Below are 18,884 nucleotides of genomic sequence, written 5' to 3'. Positions count from 1 at the left end.
TAATGATATGGAGGCAATGTTAGAGTAATCCGGAAAATAAAATTGATTGTACATCACAACTCAGTCAAATTTGGGAAAATTGAAAGATGGTAAATGTCACACGTGTACCAATTTAGGTTTTATGATCGAAAAATTAATTAGAGTAAATTTGTCGTAAATATATCGGCTTAGGGTAAATTTGTCATAAATATACCGGTTTGTGTAAATTTGTCATAAATATACCAGTTTGGGGTTTTAATGGTATTAAACTTATGAATTTTCACATGGCTTGCCACGTCGGCAACCACGTCGAAAATTAACGGAAAAATCGAACGGAAGCTAACGGAGGGTAGATCATCACATATGTACCCAGTTTGGGGTTTTTTAGGGTATTAACCCTAAAATTTATAAAAAGTACAAGGGTTAATACTTTGAAAAAACTTTAAATTAGTGCATGTATGATAAATTTATCCTAAACTATTTTTTTGACCATGAAAAATCCTAAAGCTGGTACACCTATGACAAATTTATTCGATTAATTATAAAAAACCCTAAATTTATATGTTTATGACAAAATTATTCCAAACTAATTTATTTGAACACAAAAAACCAAAAAGCTGGTAAGTTTATGATAAATATATCATCCGTTAAATTGAATTAATATCACAAAAAAATCAAAAAAATTATAAATTGTGATAAACGGAGCGTAAAATTTCAAATTAGTATACCGTTAACTATCATGTATCATTTAACTTAATAATTTGACAATAAAATTTAATGAAAACTAACATATGGTAAATTTGTCACGGGTGTACCAATTTAGAGTAAATTTGTCAAAAGTATACCAATTTGGGGTTTTACCATAGTTTTGGATAAATTTATCACGGATGTACTAATTTGAGGTTTTTCAGGATATTAACTTAAAGTATAATCAAATCATAAAACTTATTAAATTATTGCAATCAAATTCTTTCATTAATCTTATTTGACTTGATTATTGGAAAAATTACCGGGGTTCCGATTGTGCTTCGCCAGCCCAATCATCCTCCCTTATTCATGTTCCTCTTTTTTCGAATTTTTAAAGGATTTTCTCACATAATTGCTCACATTCATGATGAAATCTTTAGGAAAATTCCAAATAAAGAGCTGAAATGTCCATTTTCTCCAATAAGGCATGGAGTGGACATTATTTTAAATAAATGTCCGAAATACCCTGATTTTTCTTAAATAAAGATATGAAGTGGACATTATGTCAAATAAGAACTCGAAATGATTATATTAGTATCAAATAAGGGCTTAAACTCATCACTTATGAAAGGTAATTTCGTCTTTTTCAAATTTCGTCTTTTTTTTTCTCTTTTTCTATTTTCCTTAATAAATAAATAACACAAAACTTTAAAAAATAAAAAAAAAAAATAAAAGGGCAAAACACAAGCGGGAGGGTGGCCACCGTCATATTGCCCGAGGGATGATAGCGAGGGTCGAGTGACACTCTCCGGATCAGGGAGGGTCGTAGGGCGGGTTGTTGGCCCTTGCATTGGTCTAGCGATTCTCGACTAGGGCCCCTAGACCTTGCCGCCTAGGTCTGGGAGGCATTGGGCGAGGGTGAGGGTTGCTAGCCCTCGCCCAAATTCGGGAGAGGGTCGCCACCCTCTCCCGTCCCTAGCGAGGGCCAATAGGCCCTTGCCTTTGGTCGTTGGGAGTCACTAGCTCTTACCCAGGCGTTTGCAATGACCATCATCGCTACCCTAACGATGATGGGGTGGTGGCCACGCCCTCCTGCCCGTGTGTTCCCCTTCTTCTTTTTTTATTTAAATTTTCTTTTATAAATTTTAATATAAATTATATTTGAACAAAAATATCTTTGACAAAAATATTCTTGATTGTTCTGAAACTTTTGTCAACCGATAAGCTAGCGAGACTATGCCCTTATTTGAAATATCCATAATCAATTTAGGTTTTTTTTCAAGATTGATATAGTCACTTCAAACTTTTATTTTTAAAATAATATCCACTTTGAGTCTTATTTAAAAAAAAATAAGGATACTTCAACCTCTTATTTGAAATTTTCGCAAGATCTCTTGAATGCCGGTGCAATTTTTTTCCCTTTCTTTACGTGGGTCAATATGAATGGTTCCTTGAGTCACGGGGGCATTGTCTAAATTGGAAAACCCACGCCGGCGCGTTCGGCAACGTTCAATTCGGACCGGACTTTTCGGAGGGTTTATGCTCTGGTCTTTTTCTCGGAGAGGGTTCCTTTGGCACGCTGAAACCAGAAGCCGCAGCGCCGAGCAGCGAGTTTCGCTGCAACCGCAGGTGGCGTTGCAGAGAGAGAGAAAGAGAGAGAGAGATCGGAGATCGGGATGGGAACGAGAGAGGTGTACGAACAGAAGCTGAGGAACGGGAACCTGCACCACGATCCACCATCAACCCCGGCCTCGGATCGCCGCGCTGCCCTCGCTGCCTCTCCCTCCTGAATCCGCAAGCTGTAACGTAACACCATCCTCTGCGTCTGTTGTGTTGCGTCTTGTCCGTGCACTGAATCCCGCCTTTTTCCCTCCTTTTGTTTTTTTTTCGTTTTGGGTGTTTTTCAGGGGAATGGCGAGTGGACCATCACTCCCGTCCTGCACGACACCACCGCCGTGGTGAGTTCTCACTTCTTTCTCGTCAATTTGGAGTTGTTTTGTGCTGTTTGTGCGTGCTGTTTCCGGTTCCTGGCGAGAAATCCGTAGTGGTCTTTGAAAAGGTGGAAGAAAGTTTAGTCTTGCTCGATGTTGGCATGGAATAGTTTCGAATTCCTCTGTTTGTTTGCAAAAACATTACCGTTCTGTGTCGCGATTCTCATGGGGAATGTGTGTGGGGGCGCTCCGTTTTCCACCGTTTGTATAGGGTTGTTTTCGCCCAATTGATAGCGGAAGCCTGCTCTGTAAAGCCAAGCGCGATGATGCTTTTACTCCATTTGCTTGGAAGGCCAAATTAAGATGTTGACTATGGATGGATAGTGTTGCCGTTAAATCTAAATAAAGTAGATCTCGTTCCTCAATAATTAGTCAAAAATAGGCTTTTACCGTTACATTCCTCAATGTTTTCAATTAAAGAACTATGCTCTCAAGTGGCTTGGCACGCTTAAGCAGTATCATACTGTTCTTTGAGGAGATTGGTGCTTTGGATGGTCTGTCGCTAGCCACTCTGGGTCTCACTAATCTCTGCTGTTTCAACAGGCTGGTTCTGGACTAGGTGCACTGCTTAGTGCTGTTTATAGTTTTAATACAGGTAATGTGAGATTCTTTAAACTGATTTCTTACATCTCAGTTCTGAATTTTATCCTCCATTTAACGTCCTTCTGAAACAGGAATCCCATTCATACAGAATCGTGTTAGAGGACCCAAATGGCTTCCTTTTGTTGTTGGGGTATTTCCTATACTTCAATGTCTACTTTTGTAATTTCTAAAGTCGAATTGTTCTGGCTCCCTTGCCATTGCCGCATAAGTGTTCGTGAATAACGAATGCATTGTCTTCTTTGTTTGCAGCTTCCCCCGCTGTTGCTCTTTTCTGGGGCCAGTGCTGCATTTGGAGGTATGAACAGATTCTTCCGGGCTTTCTCTAATTGGCTGGTCTTGGTTTGCATTCATTTTGCTGACCCGCGCTCATTTTCCACCATATAGCAATTAGAATGGTCGCTTTACTCATTACATACATATTAAAGACACTGGCATTAGCCGGATGATGCTACTGCTGATAAAATTCATTTCACCATATGGAAATGCATAGACAGATTATTTCCTTGTTAGATCTCTCTTTTTCTTTTCTTTTTCCTTTCTTTTTGGTGTGTGTCGGAGACTTCTGTTTTTAGAACACTATTAACCCAGATTTGCAAATGTTTGGTTTTTCTCATTTAAATAAGCTTACTTTCCTTATAGAGTTATAGGAGCCCAGATTTATATACCCTGTTATGAACATGAGTTAATGAAGTCCATGATGTCCTGTTGATCTGATTCTCTTGGTCCGTCAGAAAATTATCGTCTTCAGTGTTTTGAAGGCGTCTTTGAAGAGTTTTACTTATTAGGGCACCCCTCAAAGACCCCACACATCTATTCTCGTTGTTGCATATTTGTCTGAGTACTCACACAAGATGAGCACCCCCACAAAGACCCCACACATCTATTCTCGTCGTTGCATATTTGTCTGAGTACTCATGGCAAGATGAGCACCCCACAAAGACCCCACACATCTATTTTCGTCATTGCATAATTGTCTGAGTGCTCAGGGCAAGATGATTCTATAGATTTTATGATGAAATGTTGTTGAAAAGGTTGATCAGAAAAGGTTTTGGCTTTCAAGATAACAATTTTTATCCAGCACCTATTCTTTCATCTCTTTTGTCAGAAAAACTACATAATGTTTAAATCATTGGCATTCTTCAAGCTGTTGATTCTCCTTATTATGCCCTGTGATTTGGTTGCCACATATAGAGCTGAAGTTAAGAGGTTGACATGTACAACATATGGCTTTCTCTGCAGGTTGCATGGGCAGCATTGTTATTTGTTTATTTACTTTTGGATATAGTTAGTGTTGCTAAATAGCATATGAAGGATTGCTATGCATGGGGAAGTTCTGGAGTTTGACATAAAAATTTTAAGCTCACCTTGTAATCAATGGAAAAAAGCCCTTTCACCTTTTAATACTAATATTATAAGCAGCAAAGCCCGTCAGCCTCAGTTTGGTCCAGACTGTCCATTCGAGGCTATCGACAATGGATATTTATTAGGTCTGACGGAGTCCCAGAGCTATCTGTGCCCTTATCTGGGTTTTGTAGTGCAGTGTTTTATAGGTATTTTAACTCTTGCTTTTAAGGTGAGAGGGATGGAGATGTTCTGTTGTGAAAAGCATAGAATAACCTAGGAAGATCCTGGCTTTTATTATTTTTTTCTAAGGGAGTTTAGAGTAAAAGCCGCAGACTACACATCCATTTTCTATTGAGAGTGCAAGAGGGTTATAATTATTGAACTTTAGATGGAGCAAGTGGCTAATTACTTCTTAATATTGTAATTATTCCCAACAATTGCATCAAACTGTCCTTTTAAAAATGTACTTTTCATGCTTATTAGAATTGTAAATAACGTTACTCTTTTGATCTTGTAGCTTATGCCCTCCCCAAGTTTACTCAACTCACTGTGACCTCATACTACGCTTCCTCAAGTGCATCTCACTATTGGATTTCACTTCTCACTCGGAAAGTTGAGGAAGGTCACACTTCTGAAATTCAGAGAGGAAAGGTCAAATGATTTTGTGCAGGTGCATACATATAATTTTTTTGTTTTATCATTCTCCAATATTGTAATTATGGAGCTTAATTCTATAGATGTTTAGAGTTGCTTCATCTCTTTGTCATTTATTTGAATAGAAAAGGTTGTGCTTGACAGCAACCTATGTTATATAAGGAATAGCCCAAAGCTGATGATTCTACACAAGGTTTTTACATTTTGATGTCCTAGTGTTACTCATTGCATGTACTGCTGATTGTGGTTTCACCTTAAAATTTTGTTTGATCACGCGAGGTTTTGTGTACTCATTTTATCCATCTACCATCTCATCATGCAATCTTCCTGCGAGATCCACAAGTGTGTTGGGGTGTAGTTTACACAGAACAGTATACCTAACACATAATTTGCTCAGTTGTTAGTTAGAGAGAAGACAACATCTATGGTAGGAGCATGTGACCTTGACTTGCAAAGTTCCTAGACAATTGCAAAAAAACAACATTTGCAATAACTTATATGAAAAGAATGATGTTTTTGCTTTTGGGATGTTGGTGAATGCTTTCAGCAAGATTTCAGACAAGAACCTTTTTTTGAACAAACTGCCAACGTGAGTCATATTGGGAAAAGTTATTGGTTCAACTTATTTAGAGATTGATGTGGTGAATAGAGCTGATGATAGTGCTAGAACTATTCAGGACTGTTCTTTCGGTGGCAAGGGTGAATCTAACTCATTCTTGACATTTGATTGGTGTGGCCTCATGGAAAGAAATTTCGATAATTGCCTATTTGATATCCATCGGAGGCCACTTCTTAGAATTCCTTTGTATGATTCTCATTTTCTTCCAAATTTCCTTCTTGAAGTTCCGATTGTCTGCATCCTGTCTAGTTAACATACTTGTTGAACCAAATCGCATGTTTTGGTCCAGAGATTATCTCAAGCTACCAGAGAACTAGATCTCAAGCTCAGGTGAACTTCAAACTTAAGATCTCCTGGGTGAAATGGGTGGACTATATGCGAAATAGAAAGCAAGAACGAGTTAAGAAACAGTTTTCAATGACTGGCAGACCAAGATTAGGTTATCTTTTTCTTATTCAGTGATAATGCCTAACTTCTACATTAAACATGAAAGCCTAACCGCGAAGTGCTCACTGTAAATGCAGATAGGTATGATATCCATTCTTTGACGGGAGAGTCATCTTAACATTTGCTTGATCTGCAGTTTGGATATATCCCCTATGAATTGCTAGCAGTAAGTACCTGAACCAACTCTATTGATTTTCCGGTCCCAGAAGACAAAAAGTGAGAGATGAGGGAAAAAAAGAATCTGACTCTGTTTATTACTGCACTGAATGGGCAGGAAAACTAACGCGTGCAATTGGCAATTCAGCAAGATTCTGTGTCCCAACATCTCCTCATTCACCTACAAAGATGCCAAATAATGACAAACAAGCTTCTCTCCTCATAGTTGATGCACCTTTTGAAAGCCTTATGGTTTCTGTATTAGATATTTTGTGGAAAGAAAGAGGCACAAGGAACCTGATAAACATTCTTACCCATTCTTGCTCGACAGTTTTGTGTCTCTCTGTCAATTGATCAACTTATCAGCTTCAAAGTTCTGCTTGCTTGTCATGAATTATCGCCCAAATACTGTGACATGGATCCGAGGTTCGACTCTCTGCAACTGCAATGGTGTTAGACTCCTTGACAAGATAAAGAAAACTAACACATTCGTAGAGCACCATCATCTCGATTAGTATCTGTTGTCTGTGACATAGTCGAAGGTCTATATGGGATGACCTACTTGGATGTTTGGTTTTCGGTTTTCTGTCATAAATTTGCTTATGTCGCCCTGGTTACCTCCCTCACCTGGACCCAGAAGATCGCTATCAAGGGGCCGCGATAGTTTGAAAAACCTACTAGAATTTCTGTGTTTCCTGTGATTTACTCCGAAATATATTTTCAAGCATGACATTGCATTACAAAAATCCAGCGGACGATCCTACCGTTGTTGCCGTCTTTGGATAAAAAGAGTAGTTATTCATTTGTCCGAGAAGATATGCTGATTGAGCATTCTATAGAAAGATGCAATCGGGGGACAATATGCCTAGATCATGTAAAACCAGGGAAACTCCGTAACAATTTGCTCTATTTCGAGGGTGACAATGATTGGTATTATATAAACAACATAAGCCAACCAAATGGTGTAAACAAATTGCGATTCACCAGGCCTATCTTCGATTTTGAATCATGAGATCATAACTTCCCGAATTGTATCCACCTTTCATCTCGCCCAAGTCTCCGAAAGGCGCTCTCTACTCTCATGATAGCATCTTCATCTGGTCTCACACCCAACTCATCCATGTCCGCAAGGAACTCAGGCATTCCACAAAAAGAATCTAAGTATCAACGCACAAATTACGATGGAGCTACGTGAAATCTCTCAGTGAAAGAAAGAAATCAGAGAAGCCAAGAACCTGTGAAATGTAATCACATAAAGCTGTCTCATGCAACTTAAGGAACGAAAGCCAATTCCGCAAGTAGGAAAGCCTACTACACACCTCCCATCATTTGATCTTGCATTTCACCGTGATGTTACAAAGAGATCATCCTGGAGATGATTTTACTACAGTTTTCTCAGGAGGTTTCATTTTCTGATTCAATAATTCTTAGGAAAGTAAAGAGAATATATCTAAAAGATGGCAGGGGCCATGAGGTTAGTTAAGAATATCATGGACAGAGTTTATCTATCTAAGACGAGTTTCCTCAGAAAAAGATCAAAATAATAATAAATATTGTGGATGTGTCTTTAGTATTTTCAATTAAACTAGGGGCAAGGTACTTTCATTTAATTACTTAGCACCAATATCGCACTCGAGTTTTCCCCGCCAAAACTCTTGGGTACATTTGGTCTAACTAGGATAGAACTGGATATAATAGGATCTGAAATTCTTAGATTTTTCTATATCTTATCCATTGTTTGATAAATTACAATATTAAAGTCGGATATATTTACATCATATCATATATATATTTTTAATATAAACAACATATGAACCTAAAATACACGGCATATTTTTTTAATATAAACGGCATATTTTTTAATATGAACCTAAAAGTTCATAAACGGATATGGTGAAAATCTCTAATGATATTATTCCTTAATTTATTTTTATTTTATAAACGGCATATTTTATCCTCTTTTTTTAAATCATTTTCTTTATTATTTCTTTTTAACCCTTAATAAAATTTTATCAAATAGTAAACTGTACTAACATACCTAAAATACAAAAATACCTAAAATATATAATGTATAAATATATAATTTATAGATTTAATGTTTATTGTAAGATAGAATTAAAGTTGAATATATAATTAAAATAATATTAAATTAAAAAATAATACTTAATATTTAATATTTAATTTCTTAAATTAGAATTCAAATATTATTTATATTAAAATATAATTTTAATTTTGTTAATTTAATAAGTCTGTTATTCGAAAAAATAATTTTCCTATTATGGATATTAGAAATCCTATCCACCTTTATCCCACATCTCTCATGGGTTAATTTTGTTCTGTTTGTATTATTCTTATATCCGACTTTATCCTATCATGAGCAAGCACCAAACGTAGGATATGATAAATCATATCTTATCCCTAATTTTATCCTGATTACCTAATGCAGCCTTGTAGGTTTCAAAGGACCCTTCAGCCTCAACAAATCGAATTAGGACTAGAGGGACTCGATTAGAAAAGTGGGCGAGTTGAAGAACATAGACAAATAAATAAAAAGTCCAAGGACTTAAGTGGGAAAAAAGCGCTAGTTCGGGACCAAAGGTGAGATTTTCAAAACATAGAAGAAACAAAGCGTCATCGGCCGAGCGCAGTCGAGCACAAGACGAAGAAGAAGAACAGCCCTGCGAGAAGCAATCGGCGAAACGAGGAAGAAGCGCAAATGGAGGAGGGAAGACGAGGAAGAAAGCAGCTCCCGCGTCCGTTTCGCTCGAGCAGTTCGTCTCCACCATGTCCCCCTTGATCGATTTGGAGAAGGTCGCTTCCCTCTCTGGCGACGCTCGGTTCGCTGCTGCTTTTTTTTTTTTGCGAAAAATGAAATCTTTACTCGCGCTCGCGTTCGTTCCCGAGTCCGACGAGCGATCGCTCGAGCTCACGGTTACTGTGATCCTGATCGCAGGAAGCGGAGATATCGGCCTCGATCAGTTCGGGAGCCGCCAGGAGCTTGGACGCTGCTCAGAGGAAAGGCTCCGTGATGCTCAACTTGAAGTGCGTCGATGCTCAGGTCCTCTTGCTTCTTTTTCCCCTTTTCGATGTTCGTATTTTGATTTTGATCGGAATCGATGGAAATTATCCGCATTTGATCGCCTGTAGTATCCTAGAGTCTGTTCGGTATGGCCGTCGCTATGCGGTAACCGAGCCGTGTCGTAGCTGCATTGTCGTGCGTTGCTTGTAGCAACGTGCGTTTTAAAGCTGCGGCGAGGTGCGGGCGCGGTAAAGTGTTTAGACTAGCACCTCCTTGTTAGTTTTCTATACTTTCAGGAATTGTTCTGGTCGAATGCATACTAAGTGAATAGTGTAGCGATTACGTTTTTCTGGAGTACGGGCACGGCGTGATTCGATTCATTTCTTCAATAGACAGGTTTGATGGGGAAAACGCTCCTTGAATTACAATCCACGAAGGGGGATGTCCTTCCTGCTCACAAGGTGAGCCTTCTGGGATATAACTTATTTTTTGTTTATCTTCATCTACCTGTGTATTCATATGCATATTTCTTTGGCTATTCCATATCGAAGAGCATCATCCTCTTCAATCTGAGCTAATTCTATATGAATAGTTCATGTTCATGCAGAACGACATTACTCCTCTTGGGTTTCTTTTCATCTTTGTGGATAAGAGATTCCTTTTCATTGCACGTTCTAGATTACTCCATGAACTCATCATTGACAGCAGTACAAATGCTTTTGGATGGAAGTTTCAGATGTTGGGACAATTCTTATTTATGCACATATAAATTTCTGTTTGGCATGAATCCGCTTGTCTTCATTGTCCTTGTTTTCGATTTTTTTTCCCTTAACTTGCTATTTACTTTTCACTTGTTGCAGTTTGGCACTCATGATGTGGTCATTCTAAAACCTAACAAGGCCGATTTAGGATCTCCTTCTCTTGGGCAAGGTGTAGTTTACCGCCTGAAGGTAATTTTAGCCTGGACCAGATTGCCATGTTAGTAAATGTTTTCTCTTAGAAGGTCCACAAGAGTCTGACCTTACTTTAGTTCTGTGAACTGCCGGGTACATATTTCAGGATTCATCAATTACTGTGGCCTTTGATGATGTACCGGAAGAGGGTTTGAATAGCCCCCTGCGGCTGGAGAAGGTTGCAAATGAGGTATGGTGAAAGTGCTGATTTTTCTATTAGAGATCATTTCTAGTAGTCTTACTTTTACTTGTTGCATTCAAGATTTCCTTTTCTGACTTATTTACCTTCTAGACGTGTAAATTTCTTAGGATGATTAGTTCCTTAACTTGTAGTCTTCGAGGACAATTCATGATTGATGTGCTGCTAAATTAATTTGTAGGAGAGCAAACACAGTAGACTAGGAGTTTGATCCTGTTATCAGCATTCTGATTCAACATATCATTTCTTTAGTATCAGATCAATACCCACTATCAACTGATGCTATTTACGACTTCCACACAGGTGACTTACCGAAGGTTGAAGGATGTTTTGATACAACTAAGTAAAGGTGTACAGAAGGGGCCAGCTGCTGATTTAGTTCCTGTTCTCTTTGGAGAAAGACCCCCTGCATTTTCAAAGAAAGATACCACAGTCCGCCCCTTTAACACCGACCTCGATCATTCTCAGGTATGTTCCATTAGCACCCAAGGAAAATTAGTTTTATTTGCTTCAGCATCAATTTTCATTGGATTGGTTGATTAGCTGTGTATTAAAGTCAATGTACTTGACTTACCACCAGGAAGACCAATCAAGATACTGTTATCCTCAATATGATTGCTGTGTCGTCTCATGTCCACTTTTGAGCATCCTCCATTGAGTTTGTTGTAGTTTTGTGCACCTGAGGTTGCATTTTTCTAAAGAGCTATAATTTAGTTCCAAAGAGGAACAACATATGAGAGCTTATATAAATCTCTCATGGCATGATTTTTTAACTTGAAACAATGTTATATTCTACTTGTCTGATCTGACTAAAGAAGTTCCAATGGGCACATGAATTCTTTTTTGGGTGGTCTTAGAGGGCAGTTGAAAACATTGCTTTGCTTTTATAACCTTTACTGCATAATTTTTTTAAAGTTCATTTTGGGGCAATTTTCTTCTGTGTGGGAAGCTATATTGTTGATGTTATGCATTTATTGTTGATCTTCATTATGCTTCATGTTTCTAGACTAAAAATTGTCACCATTTTTTCTCCCAAGAAAGATGCCGTATACAAGGCTTTGTCAGCAAAGAATGTATTCTTGCTGCATGGTCCTCCTGGAACTGGGAAGACCACAACAGTGGTAGAAATTATCTTACAGGAAGTAAAGCGTGGATCAAAAATCCTTGCATGTGCAGCTTCAAATATTGCCGTGGATAACATCGTTGAGCGACTAGCTTCTCACAGGTATTTGAATTCTTGATCTTAACTATCTCTCTCTCTCGTGTAAAGTCTGAGATTTGGTTTTAAAGATCCATTAAGCAAGCATTTTCTGTTTTAACTAGATGGCAGACTTTGGTAGACACAACGTAGGGATACTTTGATTTTTCTTTCTGCTGTATCTAGAGGTTCGATTTTATTCTTCAGCTTCTCTAATATTTGGGCATCCTAAGAATTCAAGCCATCATAGATCAGCCCTGTTGGCTAATATTTGTGATGAGTGTTTATGTTTTCTGTATGTTCTAGAAGTGATAAATTTGTCAGTCAATTGATGGAAGATCATCTATTGTGTTTTCTTAATTTTTATACTTTAGACCCTTTGAGTGACATGAATTTGAGTTCTTCACTTCTGAGACTTCTATTACCCAAGCTAAAGTTTTTCCTTCCATTTATTTCTGAAAATTTTGCTTTTGTAACACCAGAGTGAAGCTGGTGAGGTTGGGACATCCTGCACGGTTGCTGCCTCAAGTATTGGATAGTGCACTTGATGCACAGGTGTGTAAGTTGTTTTCCACTACTGGCTTCACTGGACATGACAGGCAGTTCATTTGTATGCCAATAGAGAATCTTAAGATGATCTGGAGCTTCAACTACAGGCTAAACTATACTCTATCCTTGGAAACTAATTTAGTTCTTGTTCTTGAGGCTGATAGCAATCTCCTAACATTTGTAGTGTTCTACACACTCAAATCATACTATGTCCTAGGTTGTAGATCCTTTATTCTTCATTTGCCTCCATTTAATTTTTCTTTAGTGAACTACAGCTGGTGCAGCAGAATTAATACATTACACGAGCTCAGTCTCATTTTGTTATGGCTACTTGCTTGGTGTTAGGTCCTTCGAGCAGATAATAGCTCGCTTGCAAACGACATTCGGAAGGAAATGAAGGTATGAACAAATTCAGATGGAAGTTCCATTTGTGCTGTTGCTTGAAGATTATGCACTTACTATTAGCTTCGTGTAAATGGTGTTATGAGAGAGTGAGCATTTGGGAATCTGAAAACGAATGGGCAACTGGAGGGTCATGGGAGGAAAATCTTTTATGATTCATTTTAGCTTTTGAGTTGTTTAGGTTTGAGGCCTTAACCAATTGGAAAATTGGACCTGACTGAATTGATGCTAAAATTCTTTGTCCTGGTTCAGTCTGGATTTTTTGTTCTTCTTACTTTCCTACCTCGCAGTCAAACTTGTGTGTTTATGTACTTTTTTTGGGGCATTCATTTAGGCATTGAATGGGAAGCTGCTGAAAACCAAAGAGAAGGGCACCAGGAGGGACATTCAGAGGGAGCTTAGGGCTCTTTCAAAAGAAGAACGCAAGAGGCAGCAGCTTGCTGTGACAGATGTTATTAAGAATGCAGATGTGGTATTGTCGACATTGACTGGTGCATTTTCTCGAAAGTTGGAAAGTACATCATTTGATTTAGTGATCATTGATGAAGCAGCTCAAGCGCTTGAGATAGCATGCTGGATGGCTATACTGAAGGCAAGTGATTGGAATGATGCATATTATTGTTAACTTGAGTAGAAATACCTGTGTTATTATTGGACAGAGCACATTATTTTCTTTTCTTTTTGCAGTCAAACACAATTTTCTTATCCTTGTTCTGGGGGAGAAATAAGTTGCTTGTGTGCATATCTATAGATAAATCATATTAAACACTGGTTCATGAATGAAATTTTCAACGAGAATGCAAATTCTGAGAAAGTGTTTGATTGTGTTATTCATTTTCTGCTGAAGAGTGAAAAAATTAAAAATCTGTTTTCACTTGGTAAGCCAAAAATCCAAAAGCACTTCTCTTAATTTCCAGGGAAAGCAATTTCTCACATGTCACATAGTGCAGTTTCATCACCTTTTTCATTTTCAAGTGGAATTAGAAGAGAAAATCACGAACATGCTCTCAAACTAAGATCTTATAGTCTCATGGTGAGCGAATGGTTTTCCTTTTCCAAACTAACAGCAATCTCAGGCAGCAAGGATGGGAGACAATGTAAAAAGAGGACAGCTGAATCTGAAGAGTTAGTAATGCCGGCTCTCATGCATTATTATAAGATCTGTGTTGTTGTGTCAGGGTTCTAGATGTATACTTGTTGGAGACCATCTTCAGCTTCCACCAACCGTCCAAAGTGTTGAGGCTGAGAAGAAAGGTTTGGGAAGAACACTTTTTGAACGCCTGACAACTTTATATGGAGATGAAGTCACATCCATGCTTACTGTTCAGTACCGCATGCATGAGCTCATCATGAATTGGTCTTCGAAGGAGCTCTACAACAGTAAGGTGCTTATTCAATTATAAGAGAAGATTTGTGAAAGAGGACTCCATTTCATCAAATGAACAATATTATTTATGTTGTTGATTATGATTTCTTGAATATCTGTGACAGATCGAAGCTCATTCCAGCGTTGCTGCTCATAGGCTTTTTGATCTTGAGGATGTAAAGTCATCAAGTTCAACTGAACCAACCCTTCTTCTCATCGACATAGCTGGGTATGTAGGTCATTATATGCTTACTTATATGTTTTCTCCATAGGTCAAACCACGTTTGGCATTTCCTTACTGCAAATTCAAAATCACAATATCATATCAATTGTCTGTGGTATCAGGCAATCTGTTTATTTACGATCTCATTGTTTGTAGATTAATAGATATATACCAAAATATATATATATGTAATAATGCAAATGACAGTTAGTGAAGTATCATAGTATTACCAAATATGAACAAGTAGCTGCAAAGGTACAAACTTCACCACAACTGAAGCTGTTTCAGTATGATAACTAATTATTCATTTCATGGCGTCACTTGTGCTGAGTAACATTGTCCATTCTGAAAACTTCAGTCCGCTTTTGTGGATTTCTAGGTGTGACATGGAAGAAAAGAAGGATGAAGAGGAAAGCACTTTGAACGAGGGTGAAGCTGAGGTTGCGATTGCTCATGCAAAAGACTCGTCTCCTCTGGAGTCCGTGCTTCTGATATTGGAATCATAACACCTTATGCTGCACAGGTACCTTATCTTTGCCAAACATACCTTGACATTTGATGTGGATTGAAGTTGAAGATTGCAGATTGTTTAGGATGTTTCTTTATCCAAACCAGAACTACTGAATAATGTGATTGCATGCAAGTCATATTTGATTAATACAGAGTAGTCTCACTATGCCTCTCATTGTTCCCGAAGGTGGTTTTATTGAAGATGCTGAGAGGCAATGAAAACAAACTCAAGGATATGGAAATCTCAACGGTGGATGGTTTTCAAGGTCGGGAGAAGGAAGCGATCATCATTTCAATGGTTCGTTCAAATTCAAAGAAAGAGGTACTTATTTTTCAAAATCCATTAGTCTGTTTCTTTGTTCCCACGTCATTTTACTTCAGGTATGGGACCAATATGGAGTAATATGTTTTCACCCTTCCTTTCTGTTTTCATTGCAGGTGGGTTTCCTGAGTGACCACAGGCGAATGAATGTGGCTGTTACACGGGCAAGAAGACAGTGTTGTCTCATCTGTGATACCGAAACCGTGAGTAGTGATGGATTCTTAAAGAGACTAATTGAGTACTTTGAGGAGCATGGCGAGTATCAAAGTGCCTCAGAGTATTGCAACGAATAAGCAAACCGTCTGGTTAGGTGAAGCCTTTGTTATTGCTTTCCTTTGGGGTACTTGTCATACAGGTTTCGGACTAATTGTTAGGGCCTTGAATTTCAACACCCAAAAGAAAGAATGTTATATGAATTGAGTCAACCAGGTAATCTGAAGGTTGCTTCACCAAGCCTGAGCAGCCTATCTTTGATTTAATGACGGTTATGTCTAACGCTGCATATTGAGATATTGATGGGAATTGCTTTAGATTATAAAGAAAATCTATGATGGTTCATTTCTAATTAGCGAGCTATCTCTTTTATTGGTCTTAGCATTTTGATTCTTTTTGGCTCTGGACAACCAAACGCAGCTTCTGTAGTTCTCACCCAAGAGACAGTATAATGCTATAGAACCTTTATGACTGAATCATATAACGAGCTTTTTGTTCGGCTTTTCTGTTAATTCATTAGGTTTGAAGACTGAATCATATAATGCAAGGTAAAAATAAATGCTGAAAATTGTGGGATCAACATTCTACACTGCCAGTATTCCGATCGATCATAAGACTAGAGTCTCTCTTTATCTCTTTCTCTCTCTCTCTCTCTCTCTCTCTCTCTCTCTCTCTCTCATATTGAACTCTGTAAACTAGTTTTGAACTATATGAAAACTATTCTCCCAGTGTCACTGTCAGATGTTTCTCTCAGAAATTCCAGATGGTGGAAGGCAAAGCAAACTCTTCACTAATATCATAAACCTGGCAAGTGTTGCCTTCTGCATAAATCTGTTGATCCGCATAACCATGCATCTCCATCAAACTATCCCAATTGATACCCTTTTCATCAAAAGCCACTATTTGTTCATAATCCTTGAACATACCTTCCTCGGTTCCATTCACATCTACAACTTCTTTGGACTGGTTATCTTCCTTCAGGACTCCCAACTGCTCAAGGAACTCATTTAGATCAATTTGAGGCTTCTCCTCGCGATGCCCTGTAGCGGGCGCCTTCTCTGACAAAATTTCAACCTCCTTCTCCTTCAACTTACCAACTTCCAAATCGGTTCTCCTCCTAGTGTCGATTCTCGAGTCTGAGGAAGATGAAGAAGGGGAAGCTGCGCCACCGAAGCCTCCATTCTTCCTGAGCTCTTCCAGCCTCTGGTGGATGACATGGACATTGGGCTGAGCACTCAGGTTGAGCAGGCCGCATGAAGGGAACATGGAGATGAAGTTCTTGGATGGGAACCATTTGAACTTGTGATGCAGAGGCCTGTTCGATGAGAAAACGGAGGAGTCGGGTGGCGGTTGATGGCAGAGGTGGGGTAGGTTGAGATAAGCATCGGGCCCGTACAATTTCCGAGCGGCTTCGTCGTAAGCCATGGCCGCCTCTTCAGCAGTGGCGAAAGAGCCCAACCAGAGCCGGGTCCTCTTCTTGGGTTCTCTTATTTCCGCGACCCACTTGCCCCACGTCCTCTGACGCACGCCCCTATACGAGCACGAGGCATTTAGAGGGCCACCTTTGCCTCTCGCCGGGCCTTTTTTCCATGGCTTCATCGGAGATTTTCTTGAGCTGTCCATCTCTCTATGTTTCCGTAAGCAGAGCGTGAGCTCCAAGTGAAGTGAAGTGAAGTGAGGAGAGCGAGTGAGAGTGCAAGAATTCTGTGGTGAAAGGGCGCGGGATATGTAGAGATTTGGGGGGTTGGGGTTTTGGGTTTTAAATGAAGTCACGTTTCGGAAGAAAAGTTCTTTCAAAACCCATGAGGCTGTGTGACCGTTAGCGAGAGATCGTGTTTGCTCCTATTATTTTCAAACCCATGTTCTTTTCCCCTTTTTTTTTCCCTTTTTATTTGCTTGGATTAAATCTTCTTTTTGTGTTGTTTTGACCCTTTATCTCTAGTAATTGGTTTTCTAAGATTAAATCTTCCTTTTGGGGGAATGAGTGTTTGTGCATGATGATCTCGTTAATCGAATAAAAATGTGCAGATTTGTACACAAATTAGGATCGCACGCAAACGTTTGCGCTTCATCAAATACATCACGCCTAAAATCAGGATCTCATTTGGTCTCTTGATATTCGCTTAGCCGGGGTTTGGTGAAATGGAAATATGCAATATTTACTAGCTTGTGATGTGAGTATAGGAAGGAAGGACTGCAACATTTATCCAAGTGTATAGATATCAACTTTCATAAATAGGGCTGAGGATTAGCCTCAAGGGTATTACGCATGGAGACCGTAAGAGGCTCACATAGATAAACATTATCATAGCTCCTGATGAAGATTCGCAAAATCATATTTTGATGATTCTGTAATAAAACCAGGAAACGACAATTTATCACCTTTTTGTGGAAGATGATGTTCGCACTTTTAAGGCTTATAAAACCAAAATGATCCCTCTCAGCTCATATCATCATGTGAACATGTTCGATCTCACTGCCCTCTTCCAACTGCTATAGCTCCAGGTGGTGATCCATAATGGCTTCGTGCTCGACGAGAAGATATACTCCAAGCTTTTGGTCGTCCTGATGGGAGCCACAAGTCAACCGAAAGCACGAGCGAAGTCAGAGACATGAATCAGCTACGTTTGAGGAAGGGACAAGATAAAGCTCCCAAGTGGAGTCATAGTGTATATCTGCTTTCTTACATTTGTACTGTGACCCTTCATGAATATCATCCTCTCATCTTTAATGTGAACGGCTAGCTGGCCAAAGTCAAATTAGCCTTCCTCTCCCTTTTTCGGCATCTCACAATCGTAGGGGAGAGAGAGAGAACATATACGTATAGGCTCATTCTAATAGGTCAAGTTATTTACAGCCCGACATAAAATAATTCGACTCTTAAGCTCTACTTAAAAAGCCATCATTTGATACGTTTCTGAATAGATAATTGATTCTATTACTACTGCGTTGACGTGACGGGCTATATGAAGTTATCATAATATACGATACAATGGTGGTAATCATGCATACAGACATCACAATAGTTCACGGTCTAGTGCCCAACAATGCTCACCGAACATGGTCTCATTCGAACGAGTCTTGCACAATAGTTTGGTGAGACTACCTACTCGTACAAAATGATTGATTTTTGAGTCGAGAGATACGAGGATGACAGTAAGAATAAAGTGGAGACACTGCCGTGCTTTGGATTCCACAGGAAGGGGTGTGATTCGATCAAACATAGATATGGATCGAAGAGCAGCGAGTCCATTATGTCATACGTGAAAGCAAAGAGAGTACACATGCATGAATTTCAAGAATGAGGAAGGAGCTGCTCATCACCTCACCACATTTTCCACTTTCACGAGCTCTCTCTCTCTCTCACATGCCTATACGTCCCTCCTGATACCCGAGGCTTCACCTTTATCCCATGCCTCTCTCTCTCTCTCTCTCTCTCTCTCTCTGGTA

General features: G+C 39.0%; 2 protein-coding genes and 1 pseudogene across 2 annotated transcripts; 2 read left to right on the top strand and 1 right to left on the bottom strand.

Moving 5' to 3' along the window:
• The first annotated feature begins 2,189 nt into the window (after window positions 1–2,189).
• Window positions 2,190–5,536, top strand: LOC120286352 (annotated as a pseudogene).
• A 2,413-nt stretch (window positions 5,537–7,949) lies between these two features.
• On the top strand, window positions 7,950–15,789 carry LOC120287046 (DNA-binding protein SMUBP-2-like). The gene is given in 17 exon segments (XM_039299701.1): window positions 7,950–7,954; window positions 9,099–9,291; window positions 9,434–9,538; window positions 9,892–9,960; window positions 10,360–10,449; window positions 10,559–10,642; window positions 10,955–11,119; window positions 11,689–11,876; window positions 12,332–12,404; window positions 12,744–12,797; window positions 13,135–13,392; window positions 13,979–14,185; window positions 14,292–14,395; window positions 14,769–14,842; window positions 14,845–14,912; window positions 15,087–15,221; window positions 15,338–15,789. Coding segments are annotated over 17 exon segments (2,049 nt in total). The 3' UTR covers window positions 15,515–15,789.
• A 151-nt stretch (window positions 15,790–15,940) lies between these two features.
• Window positions 15,941–17,108, bottom strand: LOC120289249 (dehydration-responsive element-binding protein 2F-like). The gene has a single exon (XM_039304123.1). The coding sequence runs from the start codon at window positions 17,055–17,057 to the stop codon at window positions 16,185–16,187; it is 873 nt and encodes a 290-aa protein (XP_039160057.1). The 5' UTR covers window positions 17,058–17,108; the 3' UTR covers window positions 15,941–16,184.
• Between the last annotated feature and the right edge of the window lie 1,776 nt (window positions 17,109–18,884).

The sequence above is a fragment of the Eucalyptus grandis genome, chromosome 1 (genome assembly GCF_016545825.1).
Source record: "Eucalyptus grandis isolate ANBG69807.140 chromosome 1, ASM1654582v1, whole genome shotgun sequence".
Classification (NCBI taxonomy): domain Eukaryota; kingdom Viridiplantae; phylum Streptophyta; class Magnoliopsida; order Myrtales; family Myrtaceae; genus Eucalyptus; species Eucalyptus grandis.
The sequence above is the reverse complement of the archived record's forward strand: the minus strand, read 5'-3'. Positions and strand labels throughout refer to the sequence as shown.

Bases quoted from the DNA above. Each gene is read 5' to 3' on its own strand.
- LOC120289249 (XM_039304123.1), bottom strand. From the start codon at position 17,057: ATGGACAGCTCAAGAAAATCTCCGATGAAGCCATGGAAAAAAGGCCCG.